At 61.3% G+C, this 26,211-nt stretch overlaps 1 protein-coding gene and 1 pseudogene across 2 annotated transcripts; one reads left to right on the top strand and one right to left on the bottom strand.

Moving 5' to 3' along the window:
• Window positions 1–275: 275 nt before the first annotated feature.
• Window positions 276–15,336, bottom strand: FGF8 (fibroblast growth factor 8). 2 transcript variants are annotated; one of them, XM_074999939.1, is made up of 5 exons: window positions 15,100–15,201; window positions 14,962–14,998; window positions 13,284–13,464; window positions 6,021–6,127; window positions 276–1,764 (listed from the first exon to the last, which is right to left on the bottom strand). In XM_074999939.1, the coding sequence occupies exons 1-5, from the start codon at window positions 15,129–15,131 to the stop codon at window positions 1,477–1,479; spliced, it is 645 nt and encodes a 214-aa protein (XP_074856040.1). In that variant the 5' UTR covers window positions 15,132–15,201; the 3' UTR covers window positions 276–1,476. The 2 variants fall into 2 exon arrangements, with proteins under 2 accessions (XP_074856040.1, XP_074856041.1); XM_074999940.1 differs by lacking the exon at window positions 14,962–14,998 and having other exon boundaries at window positions 15,100–15,336.
• Window positions 15,337–24,182: 8,846 nt separating this feature from the next.
• LOC142015960 (large ribosomal subunit protein uL30-like) lies at window positions 24,183–25,709 on the top strand (annotated as a pseudogene).
• The last annotated feature ends 502 nt before the right edge of the window (window positions 25,710–26,211 follow it).

Genomic DNA, 26,211 nt, shown 5'->3' on the forward strand with positions numbered 1-26,211 from the left:
CCCCCTGGTCCTACGAGTTCCCTCCATTGCAGGCCTCTCCCGCCAGTCTATAAATAACTCCCGCCCCCGTCCCTGTCTCCGCCCCTCGAGCCCAGAGAGCAGATGGGCTGGTTCACACTAATACAAATTTTAATGCATATTAAATAAATAGTTCCATCATTTCATATTCAATTTGTACACAACAAAAAGAAATCCTGCAGGAAAGAAAACCAAACAATCCAAAGGATGAGATGAAAAGCCCCACCCCCGGCCCAGCCCAGCCCACCTTCCAGACAGATGCTGTGTTATTTCTCCCACATCGCAACCATTTTTTAACCCTCTGCAGCGTCCGCAGTGCCGAGCTTGGGTCAGAGCCAGGAGGTTTGGAAAGGGTTTCATCAATATACCCCACACACACACCCCCCCGAGAAAACTGGGCATTTGCCAAAAGGAAATTTGTCATCCAAAGCAATTCCCTCTTTGGCAGGGAGGCTGGGACACGGAGAATCAAGCCTGGCCTGAGAACAGGGCGGTTGTTTAAAAATGCAGCAAGAACTGCTGACTTTTTGTTGGGGGTTGAGAATTTTGGCGTTAACCAAATGCTTTCAGTTGCCAACAACTGAAAAAAATTCAGTTTTCAATGAACAGCCCTGGGGACAAACCCGCCCAGCTCCTGTCGTCTGCCCCTCACTGTCCAGATCGCTAGTTCAGCCACTGCCCCACTACCACAGCCTGAGAAAACTTCCAGGTTCCTTTTATTAACAGAGATGCCCTCTCGTTCAGGGTTCCCTTTGGGGGCATCTCTACCCCACATCCATTCCAGCTTCCTGCAGAAGGATGAGGAGCTGAAGAAGCAGCAATGTTTGGGGACCAGAAAGGTATGAAACCACCCCTTGTCCAGCTAAAGAAATGGGTATGTTCAGAGTGGAAAGAAAGAGGTAACCCAATTACCATCAAAAACCCAACAGGAGTCTGAGTAAAGCCGGGAAAAGAATCCAGGAGTTCTGGCTCCTCGTCTTCAAATCCCCAAACCCCCACTCCTGGCTCCCTCCCGCCCTTTTCAAACACGCCTCCGCTTCTTTATTTCAAGTCATACTTTGGTCCCAGACTGGGGTGGGCTCTTGTTGTAGTGGCTTGTTTGTTTTCAAACGATTTCTGCCCCCTCTCCCCTAGAGCTACAAAAATAAAACACAACCCCAAGCGGACTAGAACAAGTCTAAGGGAAGGGCCTTTCCCCCTTCATGAGTCTTTGAACGTCTCTTTTTTTGACTTTTGCAATGCTGGAATACAAAAATAGAGCCTCTTTCTTGGCTTTTCTTCTTTTGTGTAAAAACCCAAACAGAATTATAAACAACTAGCTCGGGTCGGTTTTTTCCTCCTTTTTTTTTCCTTTTTTAATAACTGTATTTTTAAAAAAAAAAAAATGTCTCTAGGCATCGTCCAGCCCATAGAGAAAAAGAGGGTAGAGTAGGGCGTGGGAGGCGGAGGTGGGGCAGGTCAAGGGCCCAGGCGCCGGCTGGAGTTTCGAGTCCTTTTGCTCCTCCGGTTGAAGGGGTAATTGAGGAACTCAAAGCGTCTGTGGGGCTCGGTGGTCTGGTGTCCCTTGGGGAGCCTCTTCATGAAATGCACCTCCCGCTGGTGCTGCCGGGTCTTGGAGCCCTTGCGAGGCCGGCCCTTGCGGGTAAAGGCCATGTACCAGCCTTTGTACTTGGCATTCTGCAGCGCCGTGTAGTTGTTCTCCAGGACAATCTCTGTGAAGACGCAGTCTTTGCCTTTCCCGTTGCTCTGCGGGGGGACAGACACACTCAGCCACGGCTGGACTTTCCAATCACTAACCCAGCCACCGGCAAAACAGAAACCAGGCTCCCAGAACCAAGAGACCAGCTTCAGAAACCAGAGAGCACTTTAAAACCGATAAAGGCAGGAGTCTCCCTTGGTGCCTGTGGGGCTCACATTCCCCGGCTTGTCCGAGCGCCCTAAGCACCAGCGAGAGACGCCAAAAGCATCCCCTTTTTAAAAACGACAACTGGGATTCTCCCGTCATCTCCCCGTCCCCAGGCGGTGGCTCTGTGCACAATGGCCAATGCCACGAACCTCACAATCGAGTCACGTCATTTGGCAACGCTGGGGTTTGTGGCTCGTGCTTCCCCTCCGGCGGCCACGGCACTGTGGATGTGGCCACCTGCTCAAACCTCAACCAGATCCACCCCACGGGAGCCTGCTGGCATGTCCTGCTCCCGGCTGGTCCAGAACATGCAGGACATGGGCAGCCAGCTTCCTAATTCTGTCACCTTCAGCAGGTCCGACATCTCTGCATGTGGGAGCAGAACAAACCCTCGCCAGGAACGCTCGGCCCTGCCTGGACATCTTTCTTGCAGGTTCCTGAGGTGCTCCCCAGATCAGAACGGGCGTCACCCATTAATGGGCCCTGCAAATAAGCATTTTGTACCCATTTCCCCACACCCAACACGAAGGCACCAAGAGCTTGGCTGCTTTGCCCAACGCCCCTGGGGGCAGAGGTGGCACAAGACCCACTCGTCCCGTCTCCTTGCCCCCTCCCAGACGGTGCTCTCGCCCTAGGACTGAATCTGCGCTTGGGCTTTGCCTGCCAGGGAACACCAGAAACCTCAGTGGGAAACTCTCGCATGAGATTCCCAAGCACTCAAGGGTCCGTTCGGTGGTGGTCAACCTCCACCCCGGGCTGTGTTCTTCTCCTGGGCCACTGGAGACACCCACCCTAGCGCTCAGTCTGGGTTTTAACACCCCAATGCGCCAGTCTTTTATCCTCACCTTCGATTGGCTCTCCCAGCATTACATGACTATTTAATGAGTAACTGAGCGTGCTCAGGAGGACTGCAACTCTCAGGCCTCCGCTGGTGCACCGTCCCAGGGAGGAGGGGGTATTTAAAGCTCACCCTGGAGGAATGCAACAACCAGACAACCCTGCTCCCAGCCCTCCAGCAACGCCCCGCGCCAGAGGCCGCAGGCCGGGGAACGGCAGCGCAACTACCATGAGCCAGCAGTGACCCTTTCCCTCTGAAATGCAGCTCTCTACAGCTGCCACGGGCTGAGAATGATGGTGCGGGCAGGCTGGGTGCTCAGGCCTGCATGCTCTTAACCCCTACCCCGCGGCTCATCACTCAGGAAGTGGAAGGCGCATCATCCCGGGAGACAGGGCTGAGCCCAAACAACTCCAAACACTGCATCCATACGGGGCAGGACCCTTGGGACTGGACTCTGTGTCTGGCTCTGAACCCCAGAGTCTGGCTACCAAGCAGACTTGAAACCCATCTGCCTTGATAACACGAACATTTACCTCTCCGCTAAATTATACCAACGTGCCCAGCCCCTGGGGCTGGAGCACTTCTCACTTGTCCGTACAGCTCCCAGCACAGTGGGGTGCTGACCCTGGGGAGCCCTCTCCCTCTCGGGTGCTAACGAGGGGCTACCGTATGTTCCCTTACCCTCCTGGGGTGCAGCTTAGCTGGGCAGGCAGAGGGAAACAACTGAGGGCTGCATAAACCTTGAGCCGCCAGGGCTAGAAATATACCAGTGTCTCCAACCCTCCTGGCTGGGATGGAACAGGCTGCTGAGATCTGGGAGTGACGTGAGCTGGGACAGGCCTGTCTGAAACCAGGGACCAGTCCGCATCTTCCTGGCTGCTCGGCTTTGGAAAGCCAGATTAAAAGGCCTGCACGTCCCAGACTGCAAAGTAGCAAAAGAGGCGCTAGAAAGGGTGAAATCCTGGCCCAAGCGGAGGGCAGGGGAGTTGTGCTCCAAACGGGGCTGGGGCTCCCCCCAGGCTGTATGGTAATAGGCTGACTCCTTACCACTGGGGCAAGGCCTGAGCACAAGCGGAGTAAGGAGCCAGCGCCTGGCACATCTGGAGCGGCCACTAAGACGCTCTGTGGCAGTGCATGTGGGGGCTGCTTCTCTGACTGCAATGGGAACTGGCTCCGGGATGAGGCACAGAGCCGGGTTAACTGCACACAGCGACTCTGCATAACAAGTCAGCACAGGGAGCAGCGAGTCCGGGATTGGCCGGCCCAGGAGGGTGACAGCTCTAGGGAGGTGGAGTGTCATTTCCTACTTTGGCCATTAATCCGGCTCCTGTAACGAGTGCCCCTGCATCTCCAGGGACCAGGAACAGCCTGAGCAAGCCCCTGGATCTCCAAGGGCCAGGCAGTATCATGGGCACAACTGAGGCCAGGTGAGCATCCCCCAGCCAGAGCTAGCCCCTGGCATGGCATTTACTGGGGCCCACAGGAGCTCAGATCACTAATACAGGCGCATACAATATGCAAACACCACCGGTCCCAGCATGCTTGGCAGCCAAGCCTCTCGGCTCAGGCAAGCTGGGACCTGGCATCTCCCCAGGCTGCCCCGTCTGACATCAGCCCCCTGGGCTCTGTGGGAACATGGGCAGGGTTTGGGCACTAGTCTGGACAGATGACGTCCGGCTCCTTCCTGGGCCCCCTGCCCCCACCCGTGCCCCTGCAGCAACCAGGGGTGGGGTCAGGTGCCTGAGCAGAGGGAGCTCAGCCCCAGGCACTAGATCCCGGACATGGCATCAGAGAAGACGTGGCTGGGGAGAAGCATGCCCGGCCCTCCCCAGAGCTCAGAGTCGGGACAGGACAGGCAGCGTCACAAGAAGTGGGGAGAGAAGTCAGATGGCAGCAGGTCGCATTAGCCCTTCTGGGGACCAACGCTTGGGCCAGGAGGTGCAGTTTGGTACCTGTGCTCACCCATGTGCACCCCATTCGTGCATGCCACTGGGGAGCCAGTGACTGTGCAAGCCCCGGCACAGGAAGCGAGCAAGCACAACCCCCGGTGCACGCCTGCTGAGCCGAGCCAGGCCAGGCCAGGCACAAACCAAGCTGGGGAACCAAACCAGCAGCCTCCCTGCTCCACAGCTCACTGACGTCAGCACCTGAGCAAACACCATGTCGCCACCCGGCCCCTGCCAGATGCCCTGGGGCTGCCCTAGCAAAGGGAGATGAGGAATTGCCTCGGTGGCTCCCGGCCTTTCCCAGTGCACTGCCCCCAACACAGCAGGGCCAGCCTGGGAATCCCTCGGGGGCCACATCCCCTGCTGCTGCTCTCAGAGCCTAGGGACTGCCACGGCTGGCGGCCGCCGTCACCGGGCCTGTCGCGTCTGACGAAGCGGGTCTTTGCCCATGGGAGCTGATGCTCCAGAGTCTCTGCTAGTCTGCAAGGTGCCGCAGGACTTCCCGTTGTTTCTGCGGCCACAAACTAACTCAGCTCCCCTCCCCCTGACACTCGATGCTGGGTTTACTGTGGCTAAGCTAAGCTGCACCCAGGCCTGCCCCAGAGCAGTGCAAGGATGCGTGATGCTGCGGAGAAGGGGCATATGGGGATGAGAGCCACCGGACGCCAGGCTCCATCTGTGCATGGGGCAGGGAACCAGGTGGAGGTGGCGCCACTCACATGCCTGCTGGCAGCGGCTCTGAGGGGGCTGGGGGCAAGAGCACAGGGAGCAGTTCCTGCTGCAGCTCTGGGCACTGCCTGGTCCCCCCCCCGGTGACCCCAGGACAGAAGAGTAGCCCCAGCCCCGGGGAAGGCAGCACTGGGAGCTCGGGGGAGCACCTCAGGGCAGCACAGCAGGGCTGGCCCCTTGGCAGCCGAGCTGGTCCCAGGACAGCGGAGCAGCCCAGCTGCTTGTGCAGAGCTGTGGGGCTCAGCTCATAGCACCAGGCTCAGCAGACCCATGTTTGATCCCCGGTGCCACCAGCCCAGCCTTCCCTGCAAGCTGGGTGGGCAGGAGGGCGGCCGCCCAGGAGTGATTCAGGTGCCCCCAGCTGATTAAGCAGAGCACCACCAGCCGGCAGCCTGTCTCTCTGTTGGTGGTGCACATACGCACACACCTTGTGCACATAAAATTTATTCCACACGTGGCTGGAAAAATTCGAGGGAACCGTGGCCATGAACCCCCTTCCCCTGCCTCTTGGGGCCTTTGGATCCACATCCGCCTCTTTCTGCCCCCCTGGGGCCTGTCCCCTCGCCTGCCCCCATCGCCCTACCTTGCCAACTAGCTTCCCCTTCTTGTTCATGCAGATGTAGAACCCGGTCTCGGCCCCTTTGATGCGCACGCGGCTCCCGAAGGTGTCCGTCTCCACGATGAGCTTGGCTGGAGGGAAGGAGAGAGGCCTGGTGAGCGCCAGGCTGCAGCAGGCAGGGCCGTGTCAGCCACACCCCGTCCCCTGCCCATCCCAGGGCACCAGCACCGCCCTCAGGTCCCTGTCCCGGCTGGGCTCCATCAGCAATTCACCCACACCAGAACCAGTGCAGACCGACGGCCTCCACCAGCGCTCATCACCTCCAGAGATGCTGTACGGCCCCAGGATGCAGCTCCTGCAGGGCCACGCTGGGCCGAAAGGGCCTTGCCGTCAGGCTCGCCGGAAAGCAGGCCCAGTGGTTAGGGCACTGCTTGGAACTAAGGGGAGCAGAGTCCCTGGGCCAATCCCTCGCGGCTCTGTGCTTCCGTTCCCCCATAGGCAGAGCACAACGGCCCTTCCCCGCCTCACAGAGCGGCTGGTGGGATCAGTGAGATGGTGCAGATCAGATACTAGGTGCCCAGGGGCCTCATCCATCCCCCAGGGACCTGGACGTCAGCTGACAGCTGCAACGTACTAGAGGGAGGGACAGCACAGTCCCCCAGCCGCTCACTCAGAGCCAGAAGCTGGGCAGGGCCACGGACCTGGGAACCGAATCCAAGCCTGGGGGGAGGAAGCCTCCTTGCGTGCCCCCCCAGCAATCCAGGCCCAACCAGCCAGCCTCTCCCTGCGGTAATGTGTGGCTGGCCGAGGAGCCGTGGAGGGGCACGGCTGCCCCATGGCGCATTCCACCTTTGCGCCGGCTGCAGGGAGTATTGATTTGGGCTCCGCGTTTTAATGGAGCCATCGATCGGCGGCCAAAGGAGCGATGCACATTACTGACCGACAGCCCACCTAGAAATAGACCTGTCACCCTCTCCGGGGGTCACACCCCACTGCAAACAGGCATAAGTCACCCCAGGGCAGGCGCCCTCCCTGGGGTCAGTGAGGGGGGAGGCCCTGTAACTACACAGGAGGCAACTGGGGCAAGCCAGGACCAGAGCCAGTCACCCGACACAGCCCGCAGGGTTGGCCCTAAGGGCGCTGGAGCAATCTGGGTAGATGGTGATTCAGGCTTGTCCCACATGGCTGCTGCCAAGGCTTGCCCCTGTGGACTGATCCGGAGAGGTGCTGAGCACCCAGGCATGTTCCTGCACTGACCGAGCGGGAGCTGGGTCTCACACGCCCTATGTGCCCCATGGCCAGCGAACGGGCAGGCTGGAATTGCCACGGCTCCATGGCCTGGTCGCTGTGATCTGGCCCTCCCAGCTCAGCGCAACACGTTCTCCACTGTGTCGTCAGACACCGGCTCTCAAACCACCTGGCCATATTGCTTCACGCAGCTAGATTAAAGAGCAGCTCTTGGCCCCCACCTTACGAAGCACAGAAGGACCGGGCGACGCGCCCAAGTCCCTGGGGAGGCCAAAAGCAAATCCGAGCTGCAGTCGCTAGAAGCTCCCCTCTCCCCAGGGTGGCACTGCTCTCCCTTGGCCAGCTGCGGTTTGCCGTCCGTCAGCACCTGCGCTCCACCCCAGAGGCAGCAGCACGCCCAGGGCGAGCCACGCAATCGGCTCTCTGGTTCAGAACGGGTCTGTTGGTGCTTCCCTAGGGATGCAGGCCTGGGATCCGTGGGAGGGGCTGGGGCTTTGTAAAGAGGACACGAAATGGTCTCTGAGGACCAAAGGGGAGAACTGCCTCGAGAGGCCAGGTTGTTAGGTACATCCCCGGAAAGGGCAGCTGGGCTCAGGCTCCAGCGGCCTGCCCTGTGTTAACCGTACAGCACCTTGCACAGGGTGCAGGCGGGCCGGCCCATGGCTGGAGGTCCTCAGCAGCATCAGAATGCCCCCAACACACTGCGAAGTTAGGGGTCTCCGGCAGGGGTGACCCATGCCAGGCGGGGAGAGGAGCCAGCTGGCTTCAGCAGCGTTATTGAGCATGCTCAGTACAAGTCAAGCAGCAAACTGGGGGAGGGGGGACGTGACCCCCACATGTTCCCCGTTCCCCTCATCTTCTCTCCGGGCAGCTCCTGCCCTTTAACCCCTCCCACTAGCAAGCAGGGGCGCTGGCAGGATCCAGCGCTGGGCAGGCAGCCCAGGACACAGCCTCTGCTCCGCCGGCCAGGAGCCCCAGACCCCAGACGTGCTGGGAAGCCTCAGCCCCTCTCTCCTAAGTTCAGCGAGGCAGAGAAAAGGTGTCAGCAAAGCAAGGCCCATAGAATGAGCAGGCCTGCGCCCGAGCCCCCAGGCTCATGGTGCGAGCGCAGAATTCCCACCCCCAGACAGGCCGGACTGAGCCCAACGCCCAGCTGCAACCTGCCAGTCAACCCCACGGGCACCGAGCACGCCGGGACCGGCTCCCTGCCCACGAGCAGGCTGAACTCTGAACTGCAACGAACGACAGGCTGATCCCTGGCCTCCTCTCCTCAGCCTGGAACCACCCACGTCTCTCCTTCGGCACACCTTGAGCCGAGGCCCCCTGCAACCAAAGCCCTGCAAGGGGGACCCCAGAGCGGGGGGCTCAGGCAGAAAACTGATTGGCGAGGCGGTAAAAGGTTTAAAGAGCATTGATTTTCTTGTCCTTTGCTGGTTGATCCACCGATCGGTGGGGGGAGGGAGGCAGCCTGGGGAAGCGCGACACAAACCCACCACTTGAAAGATGCTCAGCTCTCCCCTCTCCGCCTGCCCCCTGATTTATAGCCCTGTTGGTGGCTTTTACTTCCCCGCACCAGCCGGGCCAGAGAGCTTCTCCGAAGCCGGGCAGCTGCTCCCACCGAGGGCCCTGGGAGTGCCGGCTCCCAAGACAATGGGCTGTCCACTGGATTGAGGCAATCTGCACCCTCCCAGAACTCAATCCCCCAGCCCCACAAGGAGTAAACCACCCAGAAATCAGGGCATTTTGGGGGGACCCAGCATGATTTCCAAGTCACTTGACCTGCAGACATTTTAATCCGGATTTAAAGCTGCTTGGGGTTGGGTTTTGCACAAGGCACAACTCAGGAAGGATGAGGTGAGTTTATGATCCATCCCACTTTGCCCATAATTAAAAAGTCGGTCAAATATTGACAATTAAGACGGATAACTAAGAACAGTGTGCAACATTAAGTCAGCCGTAAAAACGTCACAGCAGGGAAAGCGGTCAATTGCGGAAATAAATCAACCCTTTTATTCCCACCCGAAAAATACAACCCAAACCCTTTTTTCACTTTTTTCACTGTTCTTCAAGGGGATTTTTAAATAACTATTTTGGGGGTTGATTTTTTTTTAAAAAAAGAAAAGCTTACCATATTCAACTCTATTCTTTCACTTAAGTGACAGATTTATCCCACTAAAATTATGTTTCATGCTAAAACTTTGAAGGGAAAGTGGCTACGTAAATGCTGAAAAAATGCAGCGAGACACACTTGATCCCCGAACTGGACTGCGAAGAGGAGAAAGTATTCAGGAAATGTTAAAAAAGGTGAAAGTCAGAAGAGTTTTAATAGCTCTTCCAGACCTGGGGGTCTCTCTAGAGATTCCTACAGAACAATCCTGAACCTCTATTTTAACATTTACAGACTAGCGACTCTTTGAAAACTTACATCTGAAAAACTGCTTGTTCTTTTTCTGTTTTAGATCATTCTGCTTTTTTTTTCCTGAGCTCTTCAAATGCTTAACCTTTTTTATTACTTTTTAATAGAGGTTTGCAGGCTGCCACCAGCACTCCCTCTGACTGGCTTTGTTTAACTTTGTCATTATTTAAATTTGCAATCATGGTTCTATTTTAAAACTTGTCTATATATATATAACAATGTTATAGATTAAAAAAAGAGATTTTTTCCTGGGAGCAAATCTAATACCCTTTCATCCTGGAGCTGCTTTATGCCAGGGATATTTCATGGGGAAGGTTAATGCACAGCACAATGTGGAATCCACACTTAGCTCTAACGATCAACGTGCATCGTAAAATTTTCCGCCCAACCAAAATATATATATATTTTCTGTTAATCTCTCTGAGCAAGAAAGGGAAATTGCAGCTAATCCCAAAGACAAACAGTCAGGATTCTAATGTGCAGCACATATAAATACACACACAGACAACAGATGTGTGTCTACTGATACTGACTTCCCTGGGAATGGGAGGCAGCCTGGGCCGTCCCACGTGCAGGGCGAGAATGCCAAAGGGCCTCAATGATGTGGCGTCCGCAGCTTTGCTACGAGCCCGACCTCCTGTGTGCATCTGAGCGTTTGATTGTGTCTTTAACACACATGATCAAAGTATATGATGCTCACAGCTCCGGCGGGCTCTGGCCCTCCCTTGGCCCTGCGGGAGGGAGAGCTGCAGGGACTGCTCGCTTACAGGTGCCCGCCAAAGGCCCCAACTGGGAAGCTGGAGGAGCGGAGCCCACAGGTGGCAGAGGGAACCCTGCCCAAGGCTGGTCGCCTGATTCCAGAGCACAGCCTCCTCCCGCAGGGCTACCGGGCTGCCCTCCTCACTGCCCTCCCCCCCTGCACTGCCCTGCTGCCCTCCTCACTGCCCTCCCCCCCTGCACTGCCCTGCTGCCCTCCTCACTGCCCTCACACCCCTCTACACTGCCCTGCTGCCCTCCTCACTGCCCTCACACCCCCCTACACTGCCCTGCTGCCCTCCTCACTGCCCTCACACCCCCCTACACTGCCCTGCTGCCCTCCTCACTGCCCTCCCCCCCTGCACTGCCCTGCTGCCCTCCTCACTGCCCTCACACCCCTCTACACTGCCCTGCTGCCCTCCTCACTGCCCTCACACCCCTCTACACTGCCCTGCTGCCCTCCTCACTGCCCTCGCACCCCCCTACACTGCCCTGCTGCCCTCCTCACTGCCCTCGCACCCCTCTACACTGCCCTGCTGCCCTCCTCACTGCCCTCACACCCCACTACACTGCCCTGCTGCCCTCCTCACTGCCCTCACACCCCTCTACACTGCCCTGCTGCCCTCCTCACTGCCCTCACACCCCTCTACACTGCCCTGCTGCCCTCCTCACTGCCCTCACACCCCACTACACTGCCCTGCTGCCCTCCTCACTGCCCTCACACCCCTCTACACTGCCCTGCTGCCCTCCTCACTGCCCTGCTGCCCTCCTCACTGCCCTCACACCCCCCTACACTGCCCTGCTGCCCTCCTCACTGCCCTCACACCCCCCTACACTACACTGCTGCCCTCCTCACTGCCCTCACACCCCCCTACACTGCCCTGCTGCCCTCCTCACTGCCCTCACACCCCACTACACTGCCCTGTTGCCCTCCTCACTGCCCTCACACCCCTCTACACTGCCCTGCTGCCCTCCTCACTGCCCTCACACCCCCCTACACTGCCCTGCTGCCCTCCTCACTGCCCTCACACCCCCCTACACTGCCCTGCTGCCCTCCTCACTGCCCTCACACCCCCCTACACTGCCCTGCTGCCCTCCTCACTGCCCTCACACCCCCCTACACTGCCCTGCTGCCCTCCTCACTGCCCTCACACCCCTCTACACTGCCCTGCTGCCCTCCTCACTGCCCTCACACCCCCCTACACTGCCCTGCTGCCCTCCTCACTGCCCTCACACCCCACTACACTGCCCTGCTGCCCTCCTCACTGCCCTCACACCCCTCTACACTGCCCTGCTGCCCTCCTCACTGCCCTCACACCCCACTACACTGCCCTGCTGCCCTCCTCACTGCCCTCACACCCCTCTACACTGCCCTGCTGCCCTCCTCACTGCCCTCACACCCCTCTACACTGCCCTGCTGCCCTCCTCACTGCCCTCACACCCCCCTACACTGCCCTGCTGCCCTCCTCACTGCCCTCACACCCCCCTACACTACACTGCTGCCCTCCTCACTGCCCTCGCACCCCCCTACACTGCCCTGCTGCCCTCCTCACTGCCCTTGCACCCGCTGCACTGCCCTGCTGCCCTCCTCACTGCCCTCACACCCCCCTACACTGCCCTGCTGCCCTCCTCACTGCCCTCACACCCCCCTACACTGCCCTGCTGCCCTCCTCACTGCCCTCACACCCCTCTACACTGCCCTGCTGCCCTCCTCACTGCCCTCACACCCCCCTACACTGCCCTGCTGCCCTCCTCACTGCCCTCACACCCCCCTACACTGCCCTGCTGCCCTCCTCACTGCCCTCACACCCCCCTACACTGCCCTGCTGTCCTCCTCACTGCCCTCCCCCCCTGCACTGCTGCCCTCCTCACTGCCCTCCCCCCCTGCACTGCACTGCTGCCCTCCTCACTGCCCTCACAACCCCCTACACTGCCCTGCTGCCCTCCTCACTGCCCTCACACCCCCCTACACTGCCCTGCTGCCCTCCTCACTGCCCTCGCACCCCCCTACACTGCCCTGCTGCCCTCCTCACTGCCCTCGCACCCCCCTACACTGCCCTGCTGCCCTCCTCACTGCCCTCACACCCCCCTACACTACACTGCTGCCCTCCTCACTGCCCTTGCACCCGCTGCACTGCCCTGCTGCCCTCCTCACTGCCCTCCCCCCCTGCACTGCACTGCTGCCCTCCTCACTGCCCTCACCCCCTGCACTGCACTGCTGCCTCCTCACTGCCCTCACCCCCTGCACTGCACTGCTGCCCTCCTCACTGCCCTCACCCCCTGCACTGCACTGCTGCCTCCTCACTGCCCTCCCCCCCTACACTGCACTGCTGCCCTCCTCACTGCCCTTGCACCCCCTGCACTGCACTGCTTTCCTCCTCGCTGGCTTCACACACACCCATGCACTGCACTATACTTCTGCCCTCCTCTCTGCCCTCACCCCCCCGCACTGCACTGCTGTCCTCACTGCCCTCGCGCACACACCCTGTGTGACAGTGCTGGGGAATGGGGAGTCTGGAGCATTTAAGGGGTGAGCTCTCATTTGGCTCCCCTTCCAACAACTCAGAACACAGTTTTGTTTCCTTGCAAGGGAATAATTCCAGGGACGGTCCTGGAGCCCAGCCTGCCCCCCCCCGCTGCAGCAGCGATCAGGCGACAAGCCCTCAGCACACCCAGCACGGTGTAAAAAAGCCCCCAAAGCATCTCCCCCCTCTTAGCAACGGCATCACTCGGCACACGTCCCCCCCTTGGCTCAGGTCAGAGTGACGCCTTTCTACAATTTCCCTGATTTCTGGCTGACAAATGGGACCATCCACGTCCACGTTCCCCGGCACCGTCTGCTCCCCAGCCCCGGCGTGTGCCCTTACCATGAGCGTCGCCATCCTCTGCCATGGCGTTGATTTTCTTGTTGTCCAGGACCTGCACATGCTTCCCGCTGGTCCGGCTGTAGAGCTGGTAGGTGCGGACGAGCCGTCGGCTGAGCTGGTCCGTCACAAGGCTCTGCTCTCTCACATGCTGTGTAAAATTAGGTGGGGACTGAACAGTTACCTTTAGGAAATTAAAAAATATACAACACTCCATTATCATCTCTGCTCCTCCGAGGGGCTACTGGGCTGCGTGACGGTCGCTGGCCTCCTGCAGGGCTTTCCGAGGCCACTCGCTGGGCCAGCCCAGAGCCAGGCTCGCAGCGTGGGAACCCTTGTGCGGGCGGTCCCAGCGCGGCATTAATCGGGGGCCAGGAGGGAATCGCAGGCCCAAGGGACGTGCAGGTGATTACAGATTGGCAGGGCCTGGGTGCGGCTTTGGCTTTATACTGGGGCAAGCCAGACCAGACTCCCGCCTCGGGGGAGCCCATGGAGGCACAAACTCCCCACTCAGCCACACGGCCGCCAGCCACCGACTCTAAGGGAAGGACTCCAGATTTGCTTAGAGGTGACAGCAGCATCCATCCCACTGATGGCAGGTGGCCACATATCCTCCTCCCTGGGCAGACCCTGGTCTGGAGTCACGCACCCTCCGGCCCTTCGCCCTTTACTTCTCTGCTCTTTCAAACAGCCCCCTTCTGGCTTTTGAGTGTTCTGGCTATGAAAACCTGCAGGGAACTGGGCCCCCGACGGCACAGAGAGGCAACGCAGCTGCAAGCGACCCCGGCTGGACTCAGCCCTGGGCAACGGCTTTCCCCTCCGTCAGTGCAGCTAGCCCCTTCCCCACAGCCCCCCAAAAGCGCCAACGCCACAGAACCTGGGAGCACCGCGCCAGCCCCTGACCCGGCTGGGTACAGACCGGCCGGGTCACCGGGGCGCTTTCATCCCCCTTGAGCGACTTGGAGGGCACCCAGGGTCCCCCTCTTCTGCCGGGAGTTCCCCAGCCCGCCTCTCAAACCCTGGGGGCAGGGGGAGCTCCCTGACATTTGCAAAGACCTATTCTGAGCAAATACTCTCTGCAGCTTCACCGCCCCCGCCCCACCTCCCCGTCAGCCCCCTGGCCGGGGCAGAGCCGCTGCGCCCCCAAAGCCGAGCTTATGTCCTTATCCCTCCTTGACAATTCAATCTCCCCCTCGGCCGCCGCGCGGCTGGGTCCCAGGGATGGCTTTGGGGCCGAGCTAGGGCGCTGCCTGCCAGGAGGCGGGTCCCTCCCATGCTCCCAAACACCCCCGCTGCGTCTGAACACGGCCGCGTCTCGCTGGTGGGCTCCGGGCCCTCCAAGCGCGGCGCTCGCTGGTCTTTGCACCCGCGCTGGCAAGCCGAGGGGCCGCCGCTCCCCGGGGCGGGCTCGGCCCGGCGTCCAACCGGGGAGCGGGGGGGCCCGGTCCGACGCGGCGCTGGTGGGAAGAGGCGCCGACGTAGCGGGGGGATAAGCCGACCCCCGGCCCGCGCCACCGGCGGGGGAAACAACCCAGCCCGGGCCGAGCCCCGCGGGCTCCGCCGGCGGTCGGAGAACACCCCGCCGCCTCTGGCTGTCCGCGCCCGGGGGCCCCTCCGGAGGTGCGTGTGCCCGGGCCGGGCCGGGCCGCAGAAGCCCAGGGCGGCGCGAGAGGCGACTCACCTGAGCTTGCAGGGAGAGAACCACCAAGTGCAGGAACCTGGCCGGGGAGAAGAGAGCGTCAGGCGGCCGCGCTGGAGCGGAGCCGGGCGCGGGGCGGCGCGGGGGAGGCAGAGCCGGCCAGCCCCGCCGGGTACTTACAAGTAGCTGAGGACGGGGGAGAAGGGCTCCATCCCGGGCGGCGAGCGCCGGCGGGGGCTCGGCCAGCCCGGTGCTTCCCTCGGCGGCGGCTCGGCTCGGCTCGGCTCGGCGCGTCCCCCCGCGGCCGCGGCGGCTACTCGGAGCGGGGCCCGGCCGGCTGGCCCATCCCCCGGCGGCTCCGGGAGCCCGGCGGGGGCAGCGGCGCAGGACTCGGGGGCGCCCGGGCCTGGGGGCTGCGCTGGGCGGCGGCCGGTGTCAGCCCGAGCCCGGAGGCTGTGCAGCCCAGGGCACCCCGCGCCGCGCCAGGGGCAGGAGGAGGGGCCGGGCCGGACCCCTCCCGGCCGCCGGGGCAGGGGACAGCGAAGGGGGCGGGCGGCGGGACGGGGCGGGGAGGGCACAGGTGCGTCCGGGCCGAGGTGTGCGGGGCGGGGCGAGGCGGGGCGGGCGCAGACACGGCCCCAGCTCCCCCTCCCCGGCACGGCCCCAGCTCCCCCCCGCAGCAGGCTAAGGTACAGAGCTGCCCAGGCAGCGGGGTGCAGTACCGGGGGAAGACACAGCCCCCCACTGCAGCTGTGGCTCGGGGAGGGAGACAGTACAGCGCCGAGCACCGCAGCGGAGAGACGCCAAGGCCGTGGAAGAGCCCCGCGCCCGGCTAGCTGGGGAGAAGTCCCACATCGGGCCCCAGGGGCCGCAGCGAGCGGGCCGGCTAAAGGCTGGACTCCCCCGGCCCAGAGGGACGGGCGGGGTCGGCTCGGAGCCGGGTCAACGGACCGGCCCTGAGGACGGGGGACGGAAACTGAGGCACGGCGGGAAAGCAACGTAGCGAGCAGGGCACCCCCAGACACCCTGCGCGGCCCGCGGTGCGCAGCGCCTCCTTCTCCCGCCCTGGGGTCCCCGAAGCAGAAACTCCCCCCGCCCCCCGACCCTCCGGGGCTCAAGGGCCCGCTCTAGCTGTAACCCGGGGCCGCAGGCCGCTCCCCGGCCCCCCGCAGCTCTCCTGCAGCAAAGGCCAGGAGCTGCGGAGCCGGGGCACGCTGGGGCTGCGGGCGCACGGCTCGGCCTCCCAGCCCCTGCCGGGCAAAGGTGCCGGGGTCCCGCGGGGCAGAGCGCCTGGGCCGGGGCGGTGCGAGGCTCGGGCTCCGGGAGAGCCGGACTTCGGGGAGCAGGAAACCCTTCAGAGCCCGGCACCTGCCGCAGCGTCCGCGCTCCCCAACGCGCCCCCAGCGCCGGGCGGGCACACGGGGCAGCCAGCCGCGGCACAGCGGAGCCCTACAGACCCCCGGGCGGCTGTCTCGGGCCCAAAGGGGGCTGCAGGCGCCCAGGGCCGGGAGGGGCCCACCTTGGGCTCCGGGGTAATTGACCCCCCCCCGCCCCGCTGATAAGGCCCGGCCCCGGCGCAGGCAGAGCCACCGTGTGTGTGTCCGGCGCAGGCAGAGCCACTCTGTGGGGGGGGGGGCGCTGCCGCCCGCCCCATACACCCCGGCCCTGGCCTTGGCCTTGGCCTCTGCGCTGCCCCCCTCGGGTCCCCGGAGGCTTTGCCCCCAGGACGGGCGCTAGGACCCCTCCCCCCCGCCGGCGCAGGCGGGGAGAGGGGGCTCCCGAGCGGCAGATGCCCTGGGGGGGCTCAGAACCGGGCAGCCCAGAGCTGCGGTGCGGAAGCTCAAGGGGGAGCCCGGAGGGGCGGACGGACTAAGGGCCGGGACGGGGCCCCCTCCCCGCGTCCTGCGCCGGACCCCAGCGCTGCGTGCGGGGAGAGCCGCGTGTGCAGGCGGAACGGGGCCCCGGTGGGTCTGGCCTCCCCCAGCCCAACCACTGCAGCGTCCCGCCGCCGCGCAGCCAGCCCGGCCCGGCTGCTCCCCGCTCGGGGCTGGGGACCGAGGTGCTACCGGCCGCTTCGGTCACAGCCCCGGGGGCACCGCAGCCGCGCGAGCTGCTCCGCCTGTCTCACACACACAGCCCGCCCCCCCACAGCCTGACTCTCTCTCTCTGTCTCTCCCAGACACACACACAGCCCGACACACACACTCACTCAAACACACAGCCTGACTCACACACACACAGCCTGACTCTCTCTCACACTCACACACACACAGCCCGACACACACACTCACTCAAACACACAGCCTGACTCACACACACACAGCCTGACTCCCTCTCACACTCACACACACACAGCCCGACACACACACTCACTCAAACACACAGCCTGATTCACACACACACAGCCTGACTCTCTCTCACACTCACACACACACAGCCCGACACACACACTCACTCAAACACACAGCCTGACTCTCTCTCACGCTCACACACACAGCCCGACACACACACACAGAGCCTGACACACACAGAGCCTGACTGTCTTTCTCTCACACACACACACTCACACACACAGCCTGACTCTCTCTCACACTCACACACACACAGCCCGACGCACACACTCACTCAAACACACAGCCTGATTCACACACACACAGCCTGACTCTCTCTCACACTCACACACACACTCACACAGCCCGACGCACACACTCACTCAAACACACAGCCTGATTCACACACACACAGCCTGACTCTGTCTCACGCTCACACACACAGCCCGACACACTCACCCAGAGCCTGACTGACTCTCTCTCTCACACACACACACACACACACACACACAGAGCCTCACACACACACACACACACACACAGTGCCAATCTCTCTCTCTGTTTCTCTCTCACTCACACTCACACACTCCATCGCAGGCGGCCCCTTCCTCGCGTGCGCCCCCGGCAGACGGTGGTTGCGGCCGGACCCTGCCCGCGGCCCCGAGCCGGAGAAGCCCCGGAGGCGGGCGCGGGGCGGAGGACAAAGCCGCCGGGAAGTCGCCCCCCCGCCGCCTGCGGGAGCTCCGGGGTCCCCACCTCCAGCGCGCGGGGCGAGCCGGGCCCCGGGAGAGGGGAAGGGGCCGCCAGCCCCAAAGCCGAGCGGGCCCCCGGGAGCCCGAGGCGATGCGCTCCCCGGAGGGGTCCCGGGGCGGGGGGCGCAGAGGCCGCCGGGGCTCCCCCTTCTGCCTCGGGCGCCGCCCCCAGAGCCGGGCCGGACGCGGGCCTGGGCGAGGCCGCTGCGTTGCGTGGGGGGGCGAGGCGTTACCTGGCCCGCAGGGCGCCTGCCCCGGCCCGGCCCGCCCCGCTCCGCCGCGAGGGTCTCCGCTCGCAGCAAGCGGCGCTAGCGGGCCGCGCCGGGCGGGAGCCACAGCCCGAGGGCCGTCCCCACGCAGCCGGCCACGCCAGGCGGTCTCCTCCCTTCCTCCCTCCCGCACACGCACGCGCACACACACACAACACAACACAACACAACACAACATTCCACCAGCCACGCCCCCCACACCACAACACAACATTCCACCAGCCACGCCCCCACAACACAACATTCCACCAGCCACGCCCTCCCCCTAACAGCTCAGTACAACACAACATTCCACCAGCCACACTCCCACACCAGATACGCCCTCCCACACACACAACACAACACAACACAACATTCCACCAGCCACAGAGAAAAACTCCCTTTTTGTTGGTTTGAAACCCGCTGCCCCTTGACTTCATTGGGCGACCCCGAGGTCTTGTGTTCTGGGAACAAGTAAATAACGGCCCCCACACCAGGCCTGCATTTATGGACCGCTACAATGCCCCCGCCCCCAGGTCTCCTCTTTTCACCCATCAGGAAAAGGCCACTTCCAACAGCTGTAGCTGGACACTGAGGTCTCCCTTGCCCATGGCTGGGGTGGCGCAGACAGGGTAGACAGAGCAAACCCATGGATGTATCGGTGATGTTAGCAAATGGGCCCAGAGCTGCCCGGCCTCAGAGGGCTTCTTCAGCCCGGGTTTGGGCCCCCCCTTTCCAACAGCCTTGGGCCTGTGTGCGTTGCCCTCCTTAGCCTGGCAAGGAGACTCCCAAAAGGTATTTCAAATTGCACTGCACCTTAGGGATCGCCGATGGCGACACAGAAGAGTCCCTGGACAACCGGAGAGCTGGCAGTGGTCTGAGCCACTGAGGGAGGAAGGGATCTTCACCCAGTTCTGAGCAAAGGCTTTGCTTGGGCCAAGGCCTAGCTCTTGAAGCCAGGAGACACACTCAGGAGACAAGCTTTCCCCACATCCAAAGAGCAGAGCTGAGAGAGCTCCCCACACCAGCTCTCTGGGTCACCAAGGAGCCAGCCAGCTGCCCCCGGGACCGACGACCCGATTTCCTGCTATTGTGCAGTAAAATAGCCCCCCCAGAAACAAAATCATGCCAGGGCACCAACCCATCACCCTTCTCCCACACCTGCCACGCTGATATCAATGGTGGCTCAGCTTCTGCTGCAGTCCTGCTCCAGCGGCCCAGGGATCTCTGCCTGCCCTTCTGCCAGGCCTGGGCAGACGCCCCAAGCCCTGAGAGCATCACACACGCGAGCGCAGAGCAGCCGCGCAGCTGGCAGCGCTGCGATGGGACCAGGCTGTCCAGAGCAGGGGAGATTTATGACCCACGGCGCGGGGTTAGGGTCGGCCGCAAGCTGACAGACTAGGCCAGCAGGACTCCGCCAGCTCCGGGGGCCCCGCTCTTGACATGCAGGATGAAGTGCCACTCACAGCCGTAAAAGTGTTACACCTCAGGCAGCCGCACTTGGCCAGCCACCCACCACGAGGCAAGGGCTGCGTCCAGCCCCGCATGGGGGTCCCGGCTCCTGTGGACACCGACAACCTCCGCTGTGGCTCGCCCTGGGAAGGTGGGAGCAGTGTGGAGGAGTGGGTAGCGCTGGCGGGGCTACTGCAGAGTGGGGAACAGATGCCTGGGTTCTACGCCTAACCCCACTGTGTGACCTGGGGCAAGTCACCCCAGCGGCTCCTGCAACACAGGGCCAAGACGGCTGCTAGGTTGGCAAGCGATGAACGCCTGCGAGGGCAGCGCCTTTGTTAACGGGCTTCCCCCACCCACAGGCAGCATCCCGTGAATTTCTTCCCTCCGGGGTGGAATAAATTTTCTTACATGCGTGAGGCCTGAGTGGCTGTGTACCACCAAGAGCCACACACGCTGCCAGCTGGGGGTGCTGCTAATCAGCTGGGTGGCTCCTGGGTCTCTCCTGAGCCGCCACCCCAGAGGACACAGTGCTCACTGCAGCACCAGAGGTGTGTGCGCAGCGGGTGTTGGGGCGCCGGAGCTGGCTTTGACCTACTGACCCGCGTACACACCTAGGGAGCCCGGAGACACACGCAGCCCTGGTGCCTGCGAGTGGCATACGGCTGCAGTGCAGACAGCCCCTGAGGCAGGAGCCAGGCCTGCTCCCTTCCACCCAGCGCTCAGGTGGGCCACCAGGTCAGACCTGTTGCTGCCGAGGTGCCTGGCCCTGGCACAGCTGCACAGCCCTGGCAGGACCCGGCCCATGCAAAGCCCCCGGCTGCACCTGGCTGTGCTCTTGTGCTGGCTTCCAAGGGGGCTGCCCCAGTCACATGCCTGCCTGCACCAGGGCCTGCCGCTGGGCCCAGCACCCTCCTGCAGGCCCTTTGCCACGGTGGTTCCACGACCTCCCTGCCTCGGCCAGGGGACTCCCCTGCACCCCCACCCCCTTCCTCTGGGGACCAGAAACCCCAGCACCGTCCCCTCCCCCAGCCAGCACCACCACCGTAGCCTCCCGCCCTATCAGCTCAGCCCCGGTGTCTGGCCCCTTGTTCCGCTGGCCTGCTCCCCTCCACAGCTGCCTCCTTCACCCCACGAGGCAGGCGAGCCCCAGGCCGGCAGTCCAAGGCCTGCACCCACCTGGCATCCAATTGCTGGGCAGGGGACACACGTGCCCAGCCAGTCACAGGGCATGTCCTGTGCACACCCACCCCTGTGCCAGTCGGTCCCCTCTCTCATGGCCCCTGTGCATGGGCCTCCCTGGCACATGCTGGCGTAGTCCCCCCAGTGTTGCAGGAAGGCTGAGAGCCCAGCTGTGCCAACGGCTGTGCACACCACAGCACCCTCCTGTCCCACTGCCCTAGGGCGGGCCCCTCCTTGTGCCCTGAGCTTCTGGCAGCTGCAGGCTGAGGGCTCCTGGACTGTCCGCCAGCAGCTGCTTGTGCCCTGGGCTTCTCTGTTCTCCTGGCACCTGCTGTCTTGTTTGGGCCCACCGGCTCCGGCCCACACCTGGCCTCTGGTTCCTCTGGCCCAGCAGCGCGGTTGACACCCCGGCTCAGCCCCTCACAAAGCACATCACATGCCTGCCTGCAGCAAGTCCCTGGATGCCAGCAGAGCAAGGCGCCAGCACCCGCAGGAGATGGCAGCCCGGCCTCCCTCTGGCATTGGGGCAGCGGCACATCTCCAGCCTCGCGCTCAAGGTTGGTGGGGCATCGGGCGCCAACCCAACCATCAGCGTGCAGCCAGGAACCCACCGCCACTGTGCCAGCCACAGGCATTGGCTTGGCATTCCCCCGGAGCCACCGGCCCACCGACGCCTGCGGGTTTCTGCTCCTCCCGGCCTCATTTGCGGTACCAAGCCAGGAGTGCTGAGGTAGCAACGCGGCAGCCCGAGTTAGACCTCAAATAATCCCTGCCCTGCTCAGCGGGCAGCTGTCACTCAGGGAGGGAGCAGCAATTCCACACCCTAACTACAGCCAGAGCGGCCAGCTCGGCCCCGGAGCGTGCACCCAGCGGCGTCGGAGTGGACAGGGTTTCGTACTGTCTTCTCCGCGTTTTGGATCTCCCGCCTGGGCGCACACATGCAACCTCTGCTGGGGCAAGCCAGGAACGCCTGCGCGCACAGGGCACTGGCTGGGCAGTGCGTTGAAGCTGGCACGAGCAACCTGGGCTCCGAGCGACTGGCAGAGGCACCATTTTCCACGCCTTCTAAAGGGCTCGTGTAACGCCCAGAGCAGCTCCCCAGGCCGGTGACGTCCCGCAGGTCGGGGACTTTGCCCCTGCAACAGGCAAAACGTGCTCCAAAGCACAACATTCCTGCCCCGCGGTTGTAGGGGCAAGGCCTGGAACCCCACCCTAACCCTAACGGCCTGAAAAAGCGTCTGCTGAGTGATGCTAAAAGCAGCCTCTGGGTGACTCCACAAACCAGCTGGTTCCCCCGCCAGCTCTGCCTGTCTCCGCCAGGTGGCATCAGCTCTGCCAGGTGTAGTGTGGACAGCACTGCTCATTTCAGCTGAACGGATACCCCGGCCTTCGGCTGATGGCTCCCTTGCCACAGGGCTCAGTGCACCTGGGGCAGGACAGCAAGAACTCTGCCCTGCGCCCAGGTACAGCAGAGGTGATGGGAAGCCCCTGGCACAGCTACTCAGCCAGCAGCATCCCACAAGACAGCTCCGCCAGCCAGAAGGATGTGTGGGGATCACAGCAGGTCCCGACGCTTCTGAGTCAGCCCCAGCACCCTGGTGCCAGACCCAGGATCTGCTGCATGCGGCAGCCGCCACCAGGCTCAACTTCCTCCTCTTGCGGTGCTGAGCCAGCCCCATCCTCCGGGGAGCACTGGCTATCAACCATGCGGGCACCATGTGCTTCACAAGGCCAGGAATCCGATCCACAGGGCAGCAAGGAGCTAGTTACGCCAGCGCCAGGGTCACACGCGTCCTCAGATGCAATGAGTCTGGGGGAGGCAGGCAGCGGAAGGGGGACAGGATACAGGCCAGCACAAGGAGGTGCTCTGAAAGCTGATCTCCCCTGGGACCCAGCATGCAGCCCCCTGTACTGCTACTGCAGCCCAGCCTCCCAGTTTGGCTGGCTGCTGCTCAGCCCCTCTGTGGGGCTCCTTCCCCCACACAGCTCCGCAGCTGCCCACCCAGATCTGACCCTCAGCTACACTCCCCAGCGCCTCTCTGGCTCCCCTACACCAGGCCTTCCTGGGACAGCATCTGAAGAAGACTGGGTCGCTTGACAACACGGGGGTGCCATGGAAAAGTGCCCACCAGAGACCCTGGCCGAGCCTGGCGCCAGGCACCAAACTATCTCCAGGGGCAGGAGACGGGGAACAGCCAACCCAGCACTGCCTCTCACCCAGCACTAATCAGGAGACAGCCCATGCAGCACCTGCACCATGCAAAGAGAGGGCCTGGCCCAGGACAGCGCCACTTACCACTTCTATCCATGCGAAGCCTCTCACAGCCTCAGGCCTCGGAAAAGAAAAGCAGGCCTGTAGCACCGTCCACCGAGGGAGTGCTCAGAACTGTCATTGAGATTCATTTTGCCACATTAACAGTGGTTTGAACCAGGACAGCAATGACCCGGCCTGTTACAAGGACTCTTTTCCATATTTTGTTTTATCTGACATTTACCTTCCCCACCCTGCACCCCCCGCCTGCCGTCCCTCTGCGCTTCTGATCTGCCAACCTTGCTAACAATTTTTGGAGCTCTGTGCTTTATATAGGGAGTCTGTTCTGGTACAGCGACGAGCTGAAGAAGTGGGTCTGTCCCCCTAAAGCTGAGCACCTCGTACATTATTTTGTTACCCTTTCAAGTGCTACGGGACTGCTTTTTTGTTTTGCCAGCACACCGACTAACGCGGCCCCCTCTCCGTCACCATACAGCGCGGCCGGGACATGCGCAAATTTAACACTGGCAAATTCAATCACTCGCGAGCGGCGCAGCCTCCCCTGCGCTGCAGCCACCCCCGTGGTGGGAAGCGCCGTGGCCACCCTTGTGGGGATTCAGGAGCTGGTGCGCGACGCCCTCGCCACATGCGGGGCAGCCACATATTTGCGAAATTCAACATGCGCAAGGGTTCGCAACACCCAACCCTGGTGAACGTTGCCACCCTCCTGTATATTTATCAGGGCCTGAGCTTTCGGGGGTAAGACTTCATCTCACCTGTGAAAGCTCATGGCCTAGTACATATATTGTTAGTCTCTAAGGTGCTACAGGACTGCTCGGTTTTGTGATGCTATGAACCGATACGGCTCCCCCTGGGAGACTATTCAGTCTGCAGGTCACTCCCCTGCCAGATCAGGGCCCTCAGGGCACCTCCACCTTCCTCCCCTGCACCCTCACTCCTGTGCGCACCCCGATGCAGCCACCTACTGAAGCAATGCTCTGCTGTGTGTGCTCTGCTGCAGGGGGGGACTCAGATGTTCCTCCCAACCATGGCAGGCGTGGAAGGAAAGAAGCTGCCATCTGTTCCAGAAACCCTTTGAAAAAATGAAAGGCTTTTGCAGATATAAAGGGCCAAGCGCCGGAAGAGGCTGCTGGTTCCAAAGAAGCTTTGTAAGGACAAAGAAAAGGCATCTGTGCAAGAGCTGAGGCCTAGCACCAGGAGCACAGGCAAACGTATAGACGTGCGATTCCTCCGGCCCAAATGGCACACAAAGCTGGCAATTACTATGTACCCGCTGAGCCGAAACTGGCCTTGACCCGTGATTAGGGTCAGAGGTGTCAATGGATGGTCCATTCTGGGTCAGGATGCTGTACTCCAGAAGACTCTAGGTTGCAGGCCTGTCCTTTCCTATAGCCAGCCTCCTAACCTGAGAGAGATTCTCACCTGCAGTCACAGGCTACACCACAGAAATACGAATCCTGGAACTTTTCCCTGCAACAAACCCTGCTGCCAACTTTGCCCACATATTATTCTGGGGATACCATCACTGGACCTAACAGTGTTAGTTACAAGATCAAAGGCCCATTCTCATGCACTTTCAGCAACATTACATATGCTACTATGTGCCAACAATGCCCTGCCACTATGTACATTGGACAGAGTGGGCAAAACCTTCGCCAAAGAATAAATGGACACAGAACAGACATCAAGAAACTCCATACACATAAGCTGGTCCGTGAACACTTCAATGGAGTGGGCCATTCTGTTAAAGACCTGAGAATCTGTGTCCTAGAGCAAAAAAAATTTAAAAACAGATTAGAGCGAGAGACTTCTGAATTAGGGTACATATTCAAATCTGACACACTCACACGTTATGAGCAGAGACATCACCTATTCACGCACTACAAAGACTGCTTCATTTTCTTTGATGCTCGTCATGATCTCAGACAGGACAATTACCATCCCCCCACCTCTCACCCCCTTCCTTCTATCCTAGTTGATCTGGCAGTTTTTAATTGCAATTTTTTTCTTTTTGGGCCTCTGTACTTAGAAATGAGATTGAGCTGATGAAGTGGGTCTCTCGCACCAAAGCTCATCACCAAATAAATCATTTTGTTAGTCTTTAAAGTGCTACATTTCTGCTGCTTTGTTTTGTAGGTGTCCGTGGAGTTTGCCTGAAGGTCTGCAAGGTATTGCAACTTCACCTGCGTCAAATTTGTAAAACTCAACAAGGCTTCAACTAACATGCTGTGGCTGGCTGAACCCTGTGCTGTGTGGGGTTACCCTAGTCTGACATCTGTGCATGGCCTGACCTACAAGTGTGCTTATGGCAAGAGCATGTTGCTCTGGCTGGCTGACGGTTCTCCGACTCAGCGGTGGCTTGAGAAGTAGGGAGATGTGGTCCGTGGGGTCGGCACCGTTGGCGAGAACTTCAGAGTGCTGAACAACTTTCTGCGGCCTTTCATGTTATCATCTCCTTCAGCCAGAACAAAGCAGAGAACTGTCCACTTTGTGGAAGGTGGCGATGCTGGTAACGGGAGATCAGATTAATAGTCTCATAAGGCGAATGAGCTAATGACACCCCGCAGGGGACTTCCCTACTCTGCTCTGTTAATAAAAATAAAACCTGTGCACAACCCATCTTCCCCACCCACACGAGAACTGCACCAGAGCAATGGTCTGTAAGAACATCACAACCCAACAGCCAGACGGGGTCATCTCGCCCTGCGTCCTGGCCAGGTGCGCTAGAGGGAGTGAGCAGAACCGGGAATCAGCAGGTATCAGTCCGAGAAGCTGGATTTCCACAGGGGACCAGGCTCTGTGCCAACATGGGGCTCTCCCTACTGCTGCACAGACTGGGGTGCACTGCACAGTGGGGTGCAAGGGGGAGGGATTGTGTTTGGGGCCATTCTGCCTGCCCACGTTTGACTTTTGTAACATCCCTTTGCCACACACACATCCTTGCACGAGCCTCGTGCTGGCTGGTTTTCTTCAAGCCCCAGCTCCTGGAGTCCTGGGATTAGATGAAACTCTGTTTTTCTTCCTACAAGTGCAGGCCTAGTGCTCAGAGCAGCTGG

The sequence above is a fragment of the Carettochelys insculpta genome, chromosome 7 (genome assembly GCF_033958435.1).
Source record: "Carettochelys insculpta isolate YL-2023 chromosome 7, ASM3395843v1, whole genome shotgun sequence".
Taxonomy (NCBI): Eukaryota; Metazoa; Chordata; order Testudines; family Carettochelyidae; genus Carettochelys; species Carettochelys insculpta.